Source organism: Notolabrus celidotus, chromosome 23 (assembly GCF_009762535.1).
Source record: "Notolabrus celidotus isolate fNotCel1 chromosome 23, fNotCel1.pri, whole genome shotgun sequence".
NCBI classification, from domain to species: domain Eukaryota; kingdom Metazoa; phylum Chordata; class Actinopteri; order Labriformes; family Labridae; genus Notolabrus; species Notolabrus celidotus.
Window position 1 is genome coordinate 1483661 of NC_048294.1, and position 18781 is coordinate 1502441.

General features: G+C 40.9%; 1 protein-coding gene and 1 long non-coding RNA gene across 2 annotated transcripts in view; one reads left to right on the forward strand and one right to left on the reverse strand.

Annotated features, from left to right (window-relative positions):
- Positions 1-358: 358 nt before the first annotated feature.
- On the forward strand, positions 359-12599 carry LOC117807323 (NLR family CARD domain-containing protein 3-like). Its single transcript, XM_034676573.1, has 12 exons — positions 359-462; positions 2261-2360; positions 2562-2654; positions 3539-3631; positions 4515-4607; positions 4897-4989; positions 5520-5704; positions 5897-7664; positions 7886-8059; positions 8161-8334; positions 9253-9299; positions 9817-12599. Exons 2-12 carry the CDS (start codon positions 2269-2271, stop codon positions 10350-10352), a joined length of 3348 nt encoding a protein of 1115 aa, XP_034532464.1. The 5' UTR covers positions 359-462; positions 2261-2268; the 3' UTR covers positions 10353-12599.
- Positions 2251-18781, reverse strand: part of LOC117807327 — a 31728-nt gene continuing 15197 nt past the window's right edge. Inside the window, exon 5 of the long non-coding RNA XR_004629948.1 lies at positions 2251-2363. This is a non-coding gene — a long non-coding RNA (uncharacterized LOC117807327). The remainder of the gene's footprint in view (positions 2364-18781) is intronic.

An 18781-nucleotide genomic window follows, 5' to 3' on the forward strand; every position in this document is an offset into this window, starting at 1 on the left:
CTTACTTTAATTTAAAATATACAACACATTTCCTTTTAAAATCTTATTCATCAACCTTTTTAATAGAACAAACATGTATTCATATTTTTCTCTTGGCTACATAATGAAAATGTTCCAAAGTGGAAAAGAAGAAGGAAAGAAAAGATGAAATATCTGGTACAGTTTTACTGGTTTTCCTCCAGTAGTCGGCGCTAAAGCTCCATGAAACATGTCTGTGTCTCAGGTGTAGTCTACCTTTGGGTTGCACAGAGCAGATCCAAGGAGAGCTTTCAGTCCGGGATCTTTTTACAGTGTGTGTGTGTGAGAGAGAGAGAGAGAGGAGGGGGGGGGGGGGGGAGCATGAAACCGAAAGTAAAGTAAAGGGGAACTCCCCAGGAGTTTATTGCTGCCATTAAAATATGATCTCCTGATATTTTATTATAAATTGACACAAGGAGGCAAAGAAACTGTTCCCGGATTGATGTGAGTAGAACTTTGTGATCATGGGTCGCTTTATGTGACGTCATTGATGCTGTTGGTGCGCTTTTTGTGCGTAATAGTCGAAGTGCGCAGTTTTGTCCTTGGTGTTGATATGCGCACTGAAGTCAAACCGCATGAACCACAGAGAGCAGCTGAGTGTAACTCCAGAGAGGAGTTGAGTTTGTGACTTCACTGTTAGTCTTCATGAGGAGTGAGTTTGAGACGCAGATTCAGCTCAACTGGATCTTTTTATATGAAGTCAGCGTCAGGCCCTCCAGGCCTCTGTTAGCCTTCAGCGTAAGGCTGTTGTATGATAAGTAAGCTTTGGCCCACGTCATCATAATTCAGTGAGAACACTCCCAGAGGGTTCGATGTGTGCCTGGTGTCAGTTCCATATAATGCAGGGTGCGCACCCTCTGATGTCAAACTAAAGAAGGTTCAACTTGGTAGTAGAGACCTGTCAGCTAGAAGGGCTGGGGTGTTGTTTGTAAAGTTATGCACACTGAAAATATCAGCAACATTTCTCCACATCAAACTCCAAAATGTACGGAAGAGGATTAGGGCCACTGAAAAAAAAAATTAAAGGTCAATTTTTTTTTTTAAATTATTATTCTGAGATTAAAGTCAGAATTCTGACTTTAATCTCAGAATTCTGATTTTATTCTCAGAATTCTGACTTTTTTCTCAGAATAATAGTAAAAAAAAAAATTTTACCTTCAATTTTTTTTTCAGCGGCCCTAATCCTCTTCCGTAAAATCGTAATAAAATAGCAGTGTGAATTTTTAAAAGTCACTTTTTAAAATCACATTTAGAGAAATATTTGTGATCTTCAGATTTAATTTTGTTGTGACAAATATATTTAAGTTACAATAATTGTTAAATCCAAATGTTAAATATAAATATAAATGTTAAATAAAAAACTAAATGTAATATCTAAATGTTAAATATAAATATAAATGTTAAATATAAATATAAATGTTAAATGTGAGATCTAAATGTTAAATCCAAATGTTAAATGTAAAATCTAAATGTTAAATAAAAAACTAAATGTAATATCTAAAAATGTAAAATGTTAAATCTAAATGTTAAATCTAATTTTAAATAAAAAACTACATTTTATATTTTAGATCTAAATGTAAAATCTTAAAACTAAATGTAAAATGTTAAATCTCAATTTTAAAATGTTAAATGTGAAATCTAAATGCTTAATGTTAAATCTAAATGTTAATCTAAATGTGTAATTGTAAATCTAAATGTGAAATGTTGAATCTAAATGTTAAATGTTAAATCTAAATGTTAACATGTGCTTTTATTAAATTTAAATTTAAATTGTCTACTTCAATTTCACTTACAAAACATGTAGCCGGGAAATATTTTTCTGTCTCTTCATTGAAAATGTTTTTTGTGTAAAGATTACTCCAAAAAGTTTAGAAATAATAATAATAATAAAAATGCATTTTATACCTAGTTCAAAGATCTCATATTAGTTGTGTTAATATTTACACCACAGATTGTTATTCTGTGAACTCTGATTGTGAACTTTGAAATAAGCAGTCACAGTAAAATAAGTCTACATGAAAATGATAAACTTGGACAGTTATAAGCTGTTTCATGTAACTTGTAGAACATTTACTCTTACAGTTCGCTCTTCTTCATTGTTGATCTTAAAAAGCAGAAATAAAATAATATAATATAATATATAATAATATAATATAATAAATTAATAATAATAATAAATAATAAACATGTTAAAAATGTTGTATTTGTTTCTCACCTCAAGTGTCTCGTGTTTCCGCTGCAGCTGTGAGGATGTCTGAGAGGAGAAAGAAGAGGAAGCTCAGCACTTCTTCGCCTGTGGTGTCTGAACAGCCAATCAGCACCAAGAGAGAGAAGGAGAGCGGGTACTGTAACAGCCAATCATAAAAGGGCAGCTTTGACGTCATTGAGAATGGGAAAAACACACTGTAAAAAGTTATGGTGAAGTAGTTTCAAACCTTGTAGTGGTTTTAAACTGATTCAATGACACTGCAAAAAATGTAAACTTTCATGTAATATGAGAGAAATAATTTTTGTTTTGTGTTTTTTATTTTACCTCTCTTCAGAGACGATGAGTCTACAGTTTCAAGTATTGATTCTTTAAAGAGTTCTGCGTCCATGTTCGAGCCGCTGGTTTTTGGTGATGAAAGTAAACAAAGGTAATTAGATTAAAATGAACATTTCAGTATTTGTAGGCCGTTTCAGGTTCCTGCAGATGGAGGAACATTGGACGTGTATTTGCTCGAGCCTTTAGCCTGTACAATACATGCTAGGAGGGGTATACAGGGTGTGAATCTATGTGGACATGGTTTTAAACTGAACATGTACACAGATGGTAATTTGGCTCTCTCTTAGTAGATCAACATCTTCCTTACCAGCTGCAGTTTTTTCTTCGGTAATTTTTCAGGTTACAAGATTAACTGGAATAAGAGTGAGGGAATACCTTTCAATTCTAACACATTCAAGATGGAACTTGCAGATATTCCGTTTTTGTGGCAGTCCAAAGGAATGAGATATTTAGGAATTAATATTAGATCCCCAGTGACTAAAATATTTAGTTTAGGTGCATTTCGACCAAGAGTTCTGGGCTCTTTTAGCCCCAGAACTACTTTGTCTGCGTTTTAACCGCGGGCTGAAGTCCCAGGTAGATGTACAAATCAGGCCAGTGATGTATGGAGAAAAAAAAACGGATGCATTACACCACCAGACCAGTAGAGGGCAGTAACACAAAGACAAATGCCATTCATCACAGATGGCACCATAGAAGCAGACGGACAGGCAGGTATCATTGTGAGCAACACAACAGTTAGCCTGTTAGCATGAAGAGACTTTTGATATTGTTGCTGCCATTCCGCTTCTGTGGACGGTTTCTGAACTAGGGGGCAGAGCTGACGAGATCTTAGAATATATATTGATAATACCTTCGAGCTACTCTCTTGAATAATATAGTTGTTCAAAAATGTTTCTATGAGTGGTGGAGTAAAATTCAAACCTGTGTCTTAATGTGTGAAAAATAATCAGTGTTTTTGTGAACTCCTTTCAGGGACACTGAGTCCGCATCGCCAAGGGCCGATTCTTTAAAGAGTTCTGCGTCCATGTTCGAGCCGCTGGTTTTTGGTGATGAAAGTAAACAAAGGTTATTAGATTAAAATGAACATTTCAGTATTTTTAGGCCGTTTCAGGTTCCTGCAGATGGAGGAACATTGGACGTGTATTTGCTCGAGCCTTTAGCCTGTGCAATAGGTGCTAGGAGGGGTATACAGGGTGTGAATCTATGTGGACATGGTTTTAAACTGAACATGTACACAGATGGTAATTTGGCTCTCTCTTAGTAGATCAACATCTTCCTTACCAGCTGCAGTTTTTCTTCAGTAGTTTTTCAGGTTACAAGATTAACTGGAATAAGAGTGAGGGAATACCTTTCAATTCTAACACATTCAAGATGGAACTTGCAGATATTCCCTTTTTGTGGCAGTCCAAAGGAATGAGATATTTAGGAATTAATATTAGATCCCCAGTGACTAAAATATTTAGTTTAGGTGCATTTCGACCGAGAGTTCTGGGGTCTTTTAGCCCCAGAACTACTTTGTCTGCGTTTTAACCGCGGGCTGAAGTCCCAGGTAGATGTACAAATCAGGCCAGTGATGTATGGAGAAAAAAAACCGAATGCACTACACCACCAGACCAGTAGAGGGCAGTAACACAAAGACAAATGCCATTCATCACGGATGACACCATAGAAGCAGACGGACAGGCAGGTATCATTATGAGCAACACAACAGTTAGCCTGTTAGCATGAAGAGACTTTTGATATTGTTGCTGCCATTCCGCTTCTGTGGACGGTTTCTGAACTAGGGGGCAGAGCTGACGAGATCTTAGAATATATATTGATAATACCTTTGAGCTACTCTCTTGAATAATATAGTTGTGCAAAAATGTTTCTATAAGTGGTGCAGTAAAGTTCAAACCAGTGTCTTAATGTGTGAAAAATAATCTGTGTTTTTGTGAACTCCTTTCAGGGACCCTGAGTCTGCATCGCCAAGGGCCGATTCTTTAAAGAGTTCTGCGTCCATGTTCGAGCCGCTGGTTTTTGGAGATGAAAGTAAACAAAGGTAATTAGATTTAAAGGAATATTTCAGTGTTTATCAGCTGATCAGTCCGTGCAGACGGAGGTTCTAAAGTCAAAGTTTGATATTGTAGCTTCCACTTCTCTGGACGGGTTCTGAACAAAGGGGCAGAGCTGACCGAGATCTTAAAATATATACTTATAATACCTTCAAGCTACCCTCTTAACTTTAATAATACAATTGTGCAAAGATGTTTCTATGAGTGGTGCAGTAAAGTTCAAACCTGTGTCTTAATGTGTGAAAAATAATCAGTGTTTTTGTGAACTCCTTTCAGGGACCCTGAGTCTGCAGCACCATGGGCTGATTCTTTAAAGAGTTCTGCTTCCATGTTCGAGCCTCTGGTTTTTGGTCATGAAAGCAAAAAAAGGTAATTATTGTAATCTGCCAAATACATACAATATGTAGCATATTTAAGAATATGAAAGTGAGTTTATTTAACATTAGAGATAGGCTGATGGTGAACCAATAAATGATGTTCGCACCGCAGAATATCAATTAGATTAAAATGATACCTTCACTGAAAGACAGTTTTACAAACTCAGAGAACAAAAAATCGCAAATTAATTACATGTAAAGTCAATGTAGAGACACGAATAAACACAAGTAGTGGTCTGGTGGAGCGAATCACGCAAATAGTCTGTATTCACGTGAACGCAACATAAGGGGGCTCCGGATTACTGAATATGGACCGGAGCGGAACCGGTGTAAGTACAGCCACTGCCGTGGCGGAGCTGAGACAGGACTAACATTTTTAAGGCAAACCTGTGGAGATTAGTCATCTGTCGGCACAACGAGCAAACCACTTCTTGAATCCACCAATATCAGGGCTCTGGTTTCCATTTTCGGGATTTATCTGCTACCTTTTCTAATGAGACTTTATGTCTTTTCATTTTCCAGCTGTTCAGTATGTACAGAGGTTTTGAGGGATCCAGTCCAGTATATGTGTGGACACTGGTCATGCAAACAGTGTGTCGGCACAGACCTGGACCAGCATGATTCACCAGAAGACCACCCCTGCAAGAGGTGTGGAAAGAAACCCAAATATCAATCCAAACCCCAAAGAGTTACAGAGACACTTAATGGTAAGATCAAACACTCACTGTCAAAGTATCTGTACGTCTAATGATACCATACTCACACTGAGTATAGATCCATACTTAATCATTCAGGTTTTGAATTACATCATAGTCTGACATGTTTTTGTGTAGAGAGTGATGTGGTCACATGTCGCTCTGGTAAATAGTTAAAATTTGATGTGCTTATGATTGTTTCAGTGGCCAGACCTTCTCGGAAAACAAAGACTTTTAAAGAAAGGATGAGACTCAAGTTTACTTCAGTATCTGAAGGTAACGGTGACTCAAAGAGGGCCTTCAACAGCGTCTATACCGAGCTCTTGATCACCAATAAAGAGAGTGAAGGGCTGCATGAAGAACATGTGTTCAGACACATCAAACAAAAATCGTTACCAGGATCCCCTAAATCAAAGGTTGACCTGAGCGACATCTTCAAGCCTTTGTCCGGCCAAAAGGAACCGATCAGAACAATCCTGACGAAGGGCGTGGCAGGAATCGGGAAATCCTATTCCGTGCAGAAATTCCTTCTTGACTGGGCCGAGGGGAAAGAGAACCAGGACATCCATTTGGTGTTCTGTATTTCTTTCAGAGAGCTCAATTTGATTAAAGGTGACAAAAGCTTACTGGAGCTCCTGACTGAGTTTCACCCTGCTCTCAAAGAACTAAAGGATTCAGTGGATCTCATGAAAGCCAGAACCATAGTGGTCCTGGATGGCCTGGATGAAAGTCGATTTAAACTAGACTTTAAGGACAAGCCGGTAACATCTGTCACTGAAGGGACATCTGTGGCTAATCTCCTTGCAAACCTCATCAAGGGTAACCTTCTTCCAGATGCCAAACTCTGGATAACGACTCGTCCAGCAGCAGCTGATCAGATCCCTGCAGAGTTTGTGGACATGGTTACAGAGATCAGAGGGTTCAGTGATCCCCAAAAAGAGGAGTACTTGAGAAGGCGATGCAGTCATGACCCAGGCCTTGCTGACAGAATAATTTCACACATTCACTCGTCACCGAGTCTCGACATCATGTGCCAGATCCCGATCTTCTGCTGGATTTCTGCTGTGTTGTTTGAGGAGATCTTTAGGGAAGATGAGGAAGCTGAACCCCCTCAAACTCTTACAGAGATGATGGCACATTACTTGTTTGCTCAGACAACCCGCAGGAACAGAAAATATGACAAGAACACAGAAGAACAAGAGCAACTTCTGAAGAACCACAAGGAATTCCTCCTGAAACTCGGCAAGCTAGCCTTCATCCAGCTGCAGAACAACAACATTATCTTCTACAGAGAAGACCTTGAACAGTGTGACATCGATGTGAAAGAGGCAACCATCTTTTCCGGGTTTTGCTCAGAAGTTCTAAGAGAAGAACAAGTCTTCTCCGAGAAGATCTTCTTCTTTGTGCACCTGACCATACAGGAGTTCTTCGCAGCACTTTTTGTCTACGACTGTTTCACAAATCAGAAAACCGAAGAGCTTAGCGAGTTCCTTGACCTGAAGGATGAGGAACACTCTTTACTCGATCTTCTGAAGATGACCCTTGAGAAAGTGCTGGAGAAGAAGAATGGCCATCTGGACTTCTTCATGCGATTCCTCCTTGGCCTCATAGTCGAACCCAACCGGAGACTTCTTCAGGGTCTGCTGACATCACCAGGCCCAGACGAGGACAAGAAAATCTTGACTCACCTCAAGGCGATACGGAGGAAGACCCTCCCTCCAGACAGTAGCATCATCCTCTTTCAGGCCATGGTGGAGATGAGAGATCACAAAGTCAAAGATGAAATCCAGGAATTTCTCAGATCACCAGAACGTTCCAAAACAGAGCTGACTCCGCTGCACTGCTCGGCACTGGCTTACATGCTTCAGGTATCGAAGGACGATCTGGAGGTTTTGGACTTGAAGAGTTTCAACACAACAGATGAAGGAAGAAGAAGGCTGATACCAGCCGTGAGGATCAGCAGGAAGGCTATGTAAGTCTACTTTCTCTGAAATATGAATCATATTCTCTTTTAATATTCCTTTTATCCTGACTGGAACATGTAAATCCTCATCTCTGGCTACATACAATCCCAAGTTTGGACAGCCTGTATGTTCTGAAAAAGGTATCCTCAAACCCTGATAAGAACTGTGTTCTTAGATACTTCCTTCTGTCTCTTTAAATGGTTGATTCTTACCTTGTTTCCATTTCTAGACTCGCGGACTGCAAAGTGACAGAAGACTGGGTTGAACATTTGGCCTTTGGTCTCAAGTTCCCCTATCTACCTTTGAGAGATCTTGATCTGAGCAACAATGACCTGAAAGATTCAGGAGTGTCGCTGCTCTGTGGCGGACTGTTGAGTAAATTCTGCAAACTGAAGATTTTGAGGTATTTTTTTCCATTTCACTTCACAAGGATGCAACACACTCACAACTAGAAGTACGTTCCCACCCTTGCATGTTGATTAACAAACCACTCTGTTTCTCCAGGTTGTCAGGTTGTCTGGTCACGGAGGGTGGCTGTGCTTATCTGGCCTCGGCTCTCAAGTCCAACCCCTCCCATCTGTTTGAGCTGGACCTGAGCTACAACAATGTGGGGGTCTCAGGAGAGAGGATGCTCACTGAGCTGAAAGAAGATCCACAGTACAAGCTCAGCGAACTCAGGTAATCATCATAATTCTTCCAACTGAACTGAGAGAATGCTACCGGCAAGGTCCAAAGGTAGCACCCGTTACTTGCCGAATGGGTTTAATGAGTTAATCAGGCCAATTACACCAGTGGGGTCAGAAATTGGTGGCTGCCCACTAGGGGTGGGATTCGAAAACCGGATCAGACTTAGAACCGGTTCCAATTGATCAATTCCATCGGAATTGTACACCTCAAATGTTATCGATTCTTCTTAACGATTAATTTCCCAGCATGACGTCACGTCGCGGTACGTTGCATTACATCACACGCTCTGCAACGCAGAACTCCTAGGTGCAAATACCTCTAATATGCTGAAGCATTTGTCGACTTGGCCTCGAACCTTGGGGTTCTCGTCTGGCTGAAGTGAAGAAGGGTTCCATGTGAACATGTTCGCGTCGGGGAGGTCAACCCCGCCTAACTCTCCCCTTTTGGAATCGGGACGCTTACCCTCAGGCTCAAGGGGCCATGTCCGGAGTCACACAGCCGAGAATGAGGTCTACCTATTGTTCAGTATGTTCAAGTTGAATATGTTCATGTTCAGTCTTGTGCAGATATAATTTTGGAAAAAATAAAATGGTTCCTTTTGGTGCGAAAGACTGAGGAACTACTTTTTTTCCCCTCAAAAAAATACTCAGGAATCGTTAAGAGAATTGATAAGGACTTGGATTGACAAGCAGAATCGACAATGGCATTGACATTGATAAAATCTTATCAATTCCCACCCTACTGCCCACATTAGCTCAAATTTATCACCAGTTGATGACTGTCTTTTTCTCTTTCAACAACTGTGCACATTGCTGTCTTCCACACATTGCTGATTGCTCTTTGCTGCAATACACAAGTTACTTCCAACTGCTTTTGCCTTAATGTTTTAATCCTTGTGTTTTCTAACAGGGTTGATCATGGAGGAATTGAAAGGATGACCCCAGGATTCAAGAAATGTAAGTTGGTTATTTTTTGAATTGCGGACCACAAATAATCTGTTAGAAGCTAAATATCATGTTTGCCAAAACCAAGACTGGATGGACCTGATCTTCAGGCCCTCAGGCTACAGTGCATTAAAAACAGACATGACTCTGTAGTGGAAGTCACTGCATTAAACACAGACATGACTCTGTAGTGGAAGTCACTGCATTAAACACAGACATGACTCTGTAGTGGAAGTCACTGCATTAAACACAGACATGACTCTGTAGTGGAAGTCACTGCATTAAAAACAGACATGACTCTGTGACACAACAGTTTGAAATGTGTAGCTGGTATCAAATTTGAAATTGGCATATTTTGGTTAAATCAAAGTTTTTCAGTTTCAACATTTGAAATGTCTCTATTTTCAAATCAATATAGGGTTTAGATTATTTTCAAACCAGTCAAATCTGTTCTGATCCACATTTGACACAGCTTTCAAACCTTTGTGAAATTGTTGTTGTACTGAGGCCTTTCCTTTTTTAAACCCAGATTCCTGTGAGCTGACCTTTGACCCCAAAGCCACCCAGAAGAACCTGACTTTCTCCGAAGATAACAGAAAGGTAGCTTGGGAAGAAGAGGAGCAGCAATTCCCAAGTGCCGCCGAAGGAAGGTCCGGTCAGCGCCAACAAGTGCTGTGTCAGCAGGGTCTACAAGAGCGCCACTACTTTGAGGTTGAGTTTGAGATGTTGAAGCCCTTCACAGTTGGGTTAACATACAAAACCACTGATGAGAAAGGGGATGTGGATGATTGGAAGCTGGGACAGGATGTCCCATCTTGGAGTCTAACTTGCTCCAGTGATGGTTGTTTTGTTTTGCACGGGGACGAGACAATCAGTGTTGCTCCCCGTTGCTCCCGATCTAGTTGGGTGGCAGTGTACCTGGATTGGCCGGCTGGTACTCTGTCGTTCTACAGAGTTTCCTCTGACAGTCGAACCCGCCTCCATACCTTCAAAACAAAGTTCAGTGAGCCTCTATATCCTGCTGTTGAACTCCACCCTGGTTGTTATGCATCATTAAGTCTGTAAACGTGAATGTCACGTCATTCAGGCGAGCGTCCCAGGGTGTAAATATGCATGTGGATGTCCGGTCAGGCTTCATACAACATTTTTTACAAAGAAGAATAGAGAAGAGAGGTTGGAGGAGAGGGAAAATACGGTCGATGGATTCTGGAAATATTGTAAATGAAGGGTACAGCATGCTGCCCAGCAAACCAATCACAGGGCTTGTGGTCCGTGCTGTTTCAACGTGTAGTTACACTTTGGAGGAGGTGAAGGAAACAAGAAGGTGTACAGTACAAGAATTCCAACAAGAATCTATATAGAAAAGAAATGTTCATCAAAGACGACAGCTTGGCCATAATTCTCCTGTCAGCCACCACCTCCACAGGGTCCAAGACTGAGCTGGCCTTCTTCACTAGTTAGTTCAGTCTTGCTCTCCTGTATCCTGTCCGCCCACAGCAGGTGTAATCCTTCCAATTTGGCGTTCGTGTCCAGTGTTAGCTCTGTTAGCATGATGCTACTCTGCCAGTATTCCCTCTGGTGTTGGGTTAGCTCGTCCACCTTATCGTAGATAGATCTTACATTCCCCATAACGGTGGGTGGAAGGACAGGTCGATGTTGTCTTTTTTAGCTTGCACCTCAGTACCAGCACATCATCCTTGTCTACTTCTCCTCAGCTTGCAGGGAACAACGGGCCTAGCATCGTTTAGCATCAACATGCTACAGGCTGCTAACAGCTGATCTCGTATGTAAACAATGTTACCATGGATACACGCAGGATCTCCGGACACAGACAGGAACAAAAATAGCAAAAACACAACTGTAAACGTAGACAGTTTGGTGTCTATGGCCAACAAATGAATCATTAAAAGTCATGACGGGCTCCAAATACAAAGAGAACTAAACAGATATGAAAAAAGAACAACAAAGAGAGAGCTGCTGCAACAAGCAGCCACTCGAGCAGCGCTAAGCAATGGAAAAAAGTTAACTAGTCAACACTGGTATGAATTGGGATGTGTGGACAAGTTGATGAGAAGATACAGAACAGTTGTGAGACGCCAAGAGAGCAGAGGCCATCTTTAGAGTTTTGGTAGAAGTAGGGTGACGCCGAAGATTTCCTTTGGCCTTTGTTTTGAGTTTAGTCTGCGTCTTACTGAGAGTCAGAGTCAAGGAGGCAGAGCTGGACAACTGGGTCGAGGCTGGAGGAGGACCAACGCGGTGCAAGTCCATGCTTTACCGTTTCCTCTAGCCAACAGCCAAATATATGCACCGGCACCCGAGCCTCGGAAGGCCTAGACATGAACTGAATCCCCAGGGTTGTGTTTCCGTGACACTGACTCTGACGAACCTTCTTCATTGAACTTTGAAACAGCTCCATTTTGCTCCGAATATCATCTTATCATCTATAAACGTGTACAGCTAACGTTTAGTGTGTATCTGCATATTTTGTTAAATTAGGAGGTTTGTGTTCCGTGTGTTATCGGTATTAACATTTCCAAGGGGCTTGTGTTTAGATCATTTAATTTTAATTTTTTTATCTTGTGTTTATCTCAATGAACTTATAAGTTTAATTCTATTGTTTATCTTCTTTTAGTTAAATACTTTACTCAAGACTATTTATTTTCTAGGCATCTGGAGGACTGCTCCTTACAAATTTCACTGTTACACCGTACCATGACAATACAGATATCTTAAGAGTTTTTACCCAGATAGGGAGCTGTTGGCCTAGTAGTCTAAGCATGCCCCACATACAGAGGCTATAGTCCTCGTTGAAGCTGTCACAGGTTCAACTTCTGGCCTCGACCATTTGCTGCATGTCTTCCCCCACTCTCTACTCCCCCACATTTCCTGTCTCTCTCTCCAGCTTTCCTATCCAATAAAGTAAAAATGCCAAAAAAACAACTTAAAAAAGAATAACAGAGGGGAGGCTCTGACCGAGCGGTTTGACCACATGCCCCATGTACAGAGGCTATAGTCCTTGGCGCAGTGGTCGCAAGTTCGACTCCCGGCTTCGACCATTTCCTGCATGTTTTCCCCCACTCTCTACTCCCCACATTTCCTGTCTCTCTTCAGCTTTCCTATCCAATAAAGTAAAAAAATGCCTAAAAATAACACAACTTAAAAAAAAAAAAAAGGGGCACCGCTGACCGCCACGCATTTTAAGTTTGCTCCACATGTACAGAAGCTATAGTCCTTGTCGCAGTGGTCGCAGGTTCGACTCCCCGCCTCGACCATTTGCTGCATGTCTTCCCCCACTCTCTACTCCCCACATTTCCTGTCTCTCTCTCCAGCTTTCCTATCCAATAAAGTAAAAAATGCCAAAAATAAAACCAACTTAAAAAAGAAAAAGAAAACAAAAAAGGGCGCCGCTGACGTAGCGGTTTTAGCGTGCGCCCTATGTACAGAGTCTATAGTCCTTGTTGCAGCGGTAGAAGGTCCGACTCCCCGCCTCGACCATTTGCTGCATGTCTTCCCCCACTCTCTACTCCCCACATTTCCTGTCTCTCTCTCCAGCTTTCCTATCCAATAAAGTAAAAAATGCCAAAAATAAAACCAACTTAAAAAAGAAAAAGAAAACAAAAAAGGGCGCCGCTGACGTAGCGGTTTTAGCGTGCGCCCTATGTACAGAGTCTATAGTCCTTGTTGCAGCGGTAGAAGGTCCGACTCCCCGCCTCGACCATTTGCTGCATGTCTTCCCCCACTCTCTACTCCCCACATTTCCTGTTTCTCTCTCCAGCTTTCTGATCCAATAAAGTAAAAAATGCCAAAAAAAAACAACTTAAAAAATAAAAGAAAAAAAAAATGGTGCCGCTGACGGTTTAAGCACGCCCCATGTACAGAAGCTATAGTCCTCGTCACAGTGGTCGCAGGTTCGACTCCCCGCCTTGACCATTTGCTGCATGTCTTCCCCCACTCTCTACTCCCCACATTTCCTGTCTCTCTTCAGCTTTCCTATCCAATAAAGTAAAAAAATGCCTAAAAATAACACAACTTAAAAAAAAAAAAGGGGCACCGCTGACCGCCACACATTTTAAGTTTGCTCCACTTGTACAGAGGCTATAGTCCTTGTCGCAGTGGTCGCAGGTTCGACTCCCCGCCTTGACCATTTGCTGCATGTCTTCCCCCACTCTCTACTCCCCCACATTTCCTGTCTCTCTCTTCATCTTTCCTATCCAATAAAGTAAAAAATGCAAAAAAACAACTTAAAAAAAACCAACAACAAAAAAAAAAAGGGCGCAGCCGACGTTGCGCTTCTAGCGCGTGCCCCATGTACAGAGGCTATAGTCCTTGTCGCAGTGGTCGCAAGTTCGACTCCCGGCTTCGACCATTTAGTGCATGTTTTCCCCCACTCTCTACTCCCCACATTTCCTGTCTCTCTTCAGCTTTCCTATCCAATAAAGAAAAAATGCCTAAAAATAACACAACTTTAAAAAAAAGAAAAAAGGGGCACCGCTGACCGCCAAGCATTTTAAGTTTGCTCCACATGTAAAAAAATGCAAAAAAAACAACTTAAAAAAGAAAAGAAAAAAAAAACGGTGCAGCTGACGGTTTAAGCGCGCGCGCCGTGTACAGAGGCTATAGTCCTTGTTGTAGCAGTCGCAGGTACGACTCCCGGCCTCTACCATTTGCTGCATGTCTTCCCCCACTCTCTACTCCCCCACATTTCCTGTCTCTCTTCATCTTTCCTATCCAATAAAGTAAAAAATGCAAAAAAACAACTTAAAAAAAACCAACAACAAAAAAAAAAGGGCGCAGCCGACGTTGCGCTTCTAGCGCGTGCCCCATGTACAGAGGCTATAGTCCTTGTCGCAGTTGTCGGAAGTTCGACTCCCGGCCTCGACCATTTGCTGCATGTCTTCCCCCACTCCCTTCTCCCCACATTTCCTGTTTCTCTCTCTTCAGCTTTCTGATCCAATAAAGCAAAAAAATGTCAAAAAAAACACAGCTTAAAAAAGAAGAGAGGGGGCGCCACTGATCAAGCGGTTTAACGCGCACCCCATGTTCAGAGGCCATAATCCTTGTCGCAGCAGTAGCAGGTACGACTCTTTACCATTTGCTGCTGTCATGTCTCATTATTATTCCAGAGTGTATTGATGAATCTATTTTTCTTAATGTTTTTTTATTAACAGTGTGATATGTTACTGGTCGCTTCTACGTTGTTGCTCATAATCAAATGTATTAGCGTAAATGTTATAGTGTATTAGCATCTAACATATTAGCATCTGTTACTGAAGGGTATCTGTCTGTGAAACCTTAGCGTCTATGTTAACTTTGTGTAACCTTAGTGTAGTGAACAGCAGAGGGGGAAAATACTGATAGCTTTTTGTTGACTTTGTATTGTGTTAGCATGCCGCATTGTGACTTGTGTCTGCTAGCTAACAGAAACATGCTAATAAGTAGCTGTGTAGGGTTTTTAGAATTGACTAAGATTAGTCCACCAAGAAAGATGCAGGGCTCTTGTGGGTTTAGTTAGAGGTAGCTAACGTTTTGGATTATTACTCATGGTGTCATTTATTACACTCTGATGGAAACATGTAAAGGTTGTGATGCGTTGTTTTCGAGTTACATTATTTAGTTTTCAATCTCCTCATTTCTGGTCAGCATTAATGAAACTAACCTTTCAGTATTTGAAGGATAACTGAAAACTGGTATTGTCTGAAACAACATGCTAAAGGATACACAGTAACAGGGTTAACAGTGTGTATTTTTTCTGTTGTGGCCTGCATGTTTGAAAATAAAATTTAAAAAAAATCTTTGGTGCATCTTCTCTTCTTCTCATATACTTAGGAGAAATATGTTCACAACACTAAATAAAATCAGCTCAAAGTCTTTTAACTGTAACTGAGTACCCCGAATAACTGACCCATCAAACTGTAAGAGGGAATCTTTGACTTTCTGCTCGACCATCAGTCGCGCTTTGGTGCAACAAGGCACAGGTGAAGAGAATCACACAGGAAGTAAAACTAAACTTAACACACAAGACTATTCTACAAAATAAAACACTGAAAACCAACTGAAGACCAGAGGACATCACACAGAGAGTAACAAGACAAAATACTAAACACACAAGAACACAACAGGTCACAAATAAAACAGGTTTCTTTGAGTTCTAACAGACATTCATATTTGTATCAACTCACGTCACATCTGGATGAATGGTTCACTGGCAGGGGCGGATCGAGATTTTTTAAGGTGGGGGGCACAGGGGGGCACAACAGTTAAATCAGGGGGGCCATCTAAAAACAACAGAAATGAAGGCAGCACCGACTTCAACATTTTCGACCATTAGGTACTTACACTCAGTTGTCATAGATAGTACAGAAGACAGTGTTTTGATGTCTTCATCTTTCTTTAATTACACAAATGAATGAAGGCTAGACTTTTTCTCTGCTTCATGCACACTGGAAGTAAATCCAGGTTTGCCAGACAGTCATACCACAAGCTTCTATAGCAAACATTAGTGGTCACAAAATAATCAGAACAAATTACATTCTCACAGAGAGAGCAATAACATTTATCATGACTGCTTATTAAAAAGTAATGATAGACAACTTACAGCTGTAGTTCCACAACTGGACTGGACTGTTGCTAAGCAACCCAAACATTCCTCTGAACTCTGTTACTCAGAGTAGATATTCTGTGGTGCACAATAGACTCAATCTTATACATTCATTTGCATGTCTTACTTTTTGCAACCAGTTAAATAAGATTCTGCTGTATGATCACCTGTTTGACATTTTGAGCAGCAGAAGTTAAAAGTATTGGTTTGTTCATGCTCTTGTATTTTTGTGATGAAGAGGAAGTGAGTGTAATTATAAGGACTTTTTTAAAATAAGATATCATATCAGACAGAATTATTTTCAAAGCATAAGTATCTTATGTAGACTACAAAGCATTTCTTGAACAGATCTCTAAGTAATGTAAATGATGTAATAACATCCTGAGGTGGCCAAGTCTGATCCTTTATCACAAAAACTGAACTGATATAAAACTACATTCTATCAGGTGAGAAATACAAAAGAGCAAATAACATATTGCTACATGGTGGGTTAATAATCAATAGTCTGCATTTGGGACCTTTAGGTGCAGCACATGGCTGACTGGGTGCAGGTGTTTCTACTGATGCTGTCATCTGAATCCGTATCAGAGTCAGTGGTCTCTTTCCTGGCTGCATCTTTGACACAAAATTAAATTGCATCATCAAAACTTTGTTAACTGTATTTCTAAATTAAACTTCTATCATACTTTTTACAGCAAAGCATGAAGAGAAGATGTATAACATTTTCTCCACATCACTTGGAGGTCTGTGTCTGCTGCTCTGCATGTCAAAATTAAACCAGTAGCTCACTGTTTCTAAAACAAACTTACAGAAACAACAATAAAAGTAGTAAGCTTAACGTTGTAGTGAGTGAAACATGCAATAGTTCTGATGAACCCAGGGAATAAAGATTTATGGATCTAGTAAACTCATCTGGAACAGACTGAACTCCGCGACGGAAGTCCGCGACTGTGTCGGTGTTATAAAGTAATCAGGGGGGAGGAGCATGAAACCGAAAGTAAACTAAAGGGGAACTTCTGCGGATTCTAATGCTGCCACTGAAATATAATCTCCTGATATTTTATTATAAATAGACACAAGGAGGCAAAGAAAGTTCCTGGATTGATGTGAGTAGAACTTTGTGATCATATGTTCTGTTGTGTGAATCATTGATGCTGTTGGTGCGTTTTTTGCATAGTAGTCGAAGTTCGCAGTTTTCAATCAAGTTAAACCGGACGAACCTCAGTATTGAGTTGAGTTTGTGACTTCACTGTTAGTTTTTCATGAGGAGTGAGTTTGAGACGCAGATTCAGCTCAACTGGACCTTTTTAGTGTTATATGAAGAAGTCTGCGTCAGGCCCTCCAGGACTCTGTTAGCCTTCAGGGTGCGGCTGTTATATGATAAGTAAACTTTGGCCCACGTGATCATAATTCAGTGAGAATACTCTCAGAGGGCTCGTGCCTTGTCTCTCCTCTGACGTGTGCCTGGTGTCTGTTCCATATAAGGCATGGTGCCTCGGATGTTATTCTAAAGAAGGTGCAACCTGTTAGGAGCGACCTGAAGCCACGAGAGGCTGGTTTGGTTTGATAAGACATGGATCTGACTGTATCTCACATCAAACTAATGAAGACAATCTGATCTGTATGCAGGGAAAGAACATATTTTACTAGAAAAACTGATTCACAGCGAATTAAAACTAGAACAACAAGTTATTTTTAAGAACTACACAGAAACAAGTCATTAACAATAACATGTTATGTTGAGCTGGGGCCATAATCATCCAAATCTACAAGTGATCAGACCGACGACAGGTAAACTAGAGGAAATATGATTCATGTTTTTATGGAAGGCTTCATAAAAACATTCTTTAAACTGTCTCTCGTCCCATAATGAGATGCCGTAGACATCCTCCTGCTGTGGACTTTCCAGACTCCAGCTGACAGCTACTGCTATTAGTAATCTCTCTCTCTCTTCATCTCCCTCTATCCCTCTCTCCAACACGGTCTCAGCAGATGTGTGTCTAACATGAGTCTGGTCCTGCTGGAGGTTTCTGCCTGTTAAAGGAAGTTTGTCCTTGCCACTGTAACTTGCTAAATGCTGCAAAGTGCTCTGCTCATGGTGGATTAAGATGAGATCAGACTGAGTCCTGTCTGGAAGATGGGACTGGATCTGATCCGGTCTTGATGTTGGGTCTTTGTTGATAATAGAACATAGAGTACGGTCTAGACCTGCTCTGTTTGGAAAGAGTCTGAGGAGAACGTTTGTTGTGATTTGGATTTGGTGCTTTATAAATAAAGATTGATTGATTGAGTAATTTTAAAAATATGCTGCAAAGTAACAGGAGGACCTGATTCACGTGAACTTTTTCTATTTAAAGGTGACATATCATGCAAAATTGACTTTTTAATGGTTCTCTACCTGAAATATGTGTCCCTGTCTACAAACCCCCCGAGAATGAAAAAAATCCATTCTGCCCCTGTTCTGATTTCTCCACCTTTCTGTAAATGTGTGTGAAACGAGCCGTTTCAGACTTCCGTGTTTTTGTTACGTCACGACAATATCCGGTCTGTCACGGAGTCAGAGCTCGGAGCTTGTTCAGCCCATAGACTGTATAAAATAATACTGAACCCCTCCTCCGTTTTTCATTCCCTGCACACATGTGTGCTAACAAGGAGCTTAGGAGGGAGGCATGCTAGTTGTAGGCTGTCTTAATAAACACAAAGGTCGGTTTTACTCCCCACGTCTGCAGATTTGAAGATCTAGTGGATGATTTTTATTTATCATGGATAAGTGCTAGCGCTAGTTAGCATAGCCACATAGCTACATGTTCGTAGCTGTGTACCAAGACACACGTCTACATACTGATAAATAAAACAACAAGAAACACTAAATCTGTGACCAATCCTTCAGAAAGGT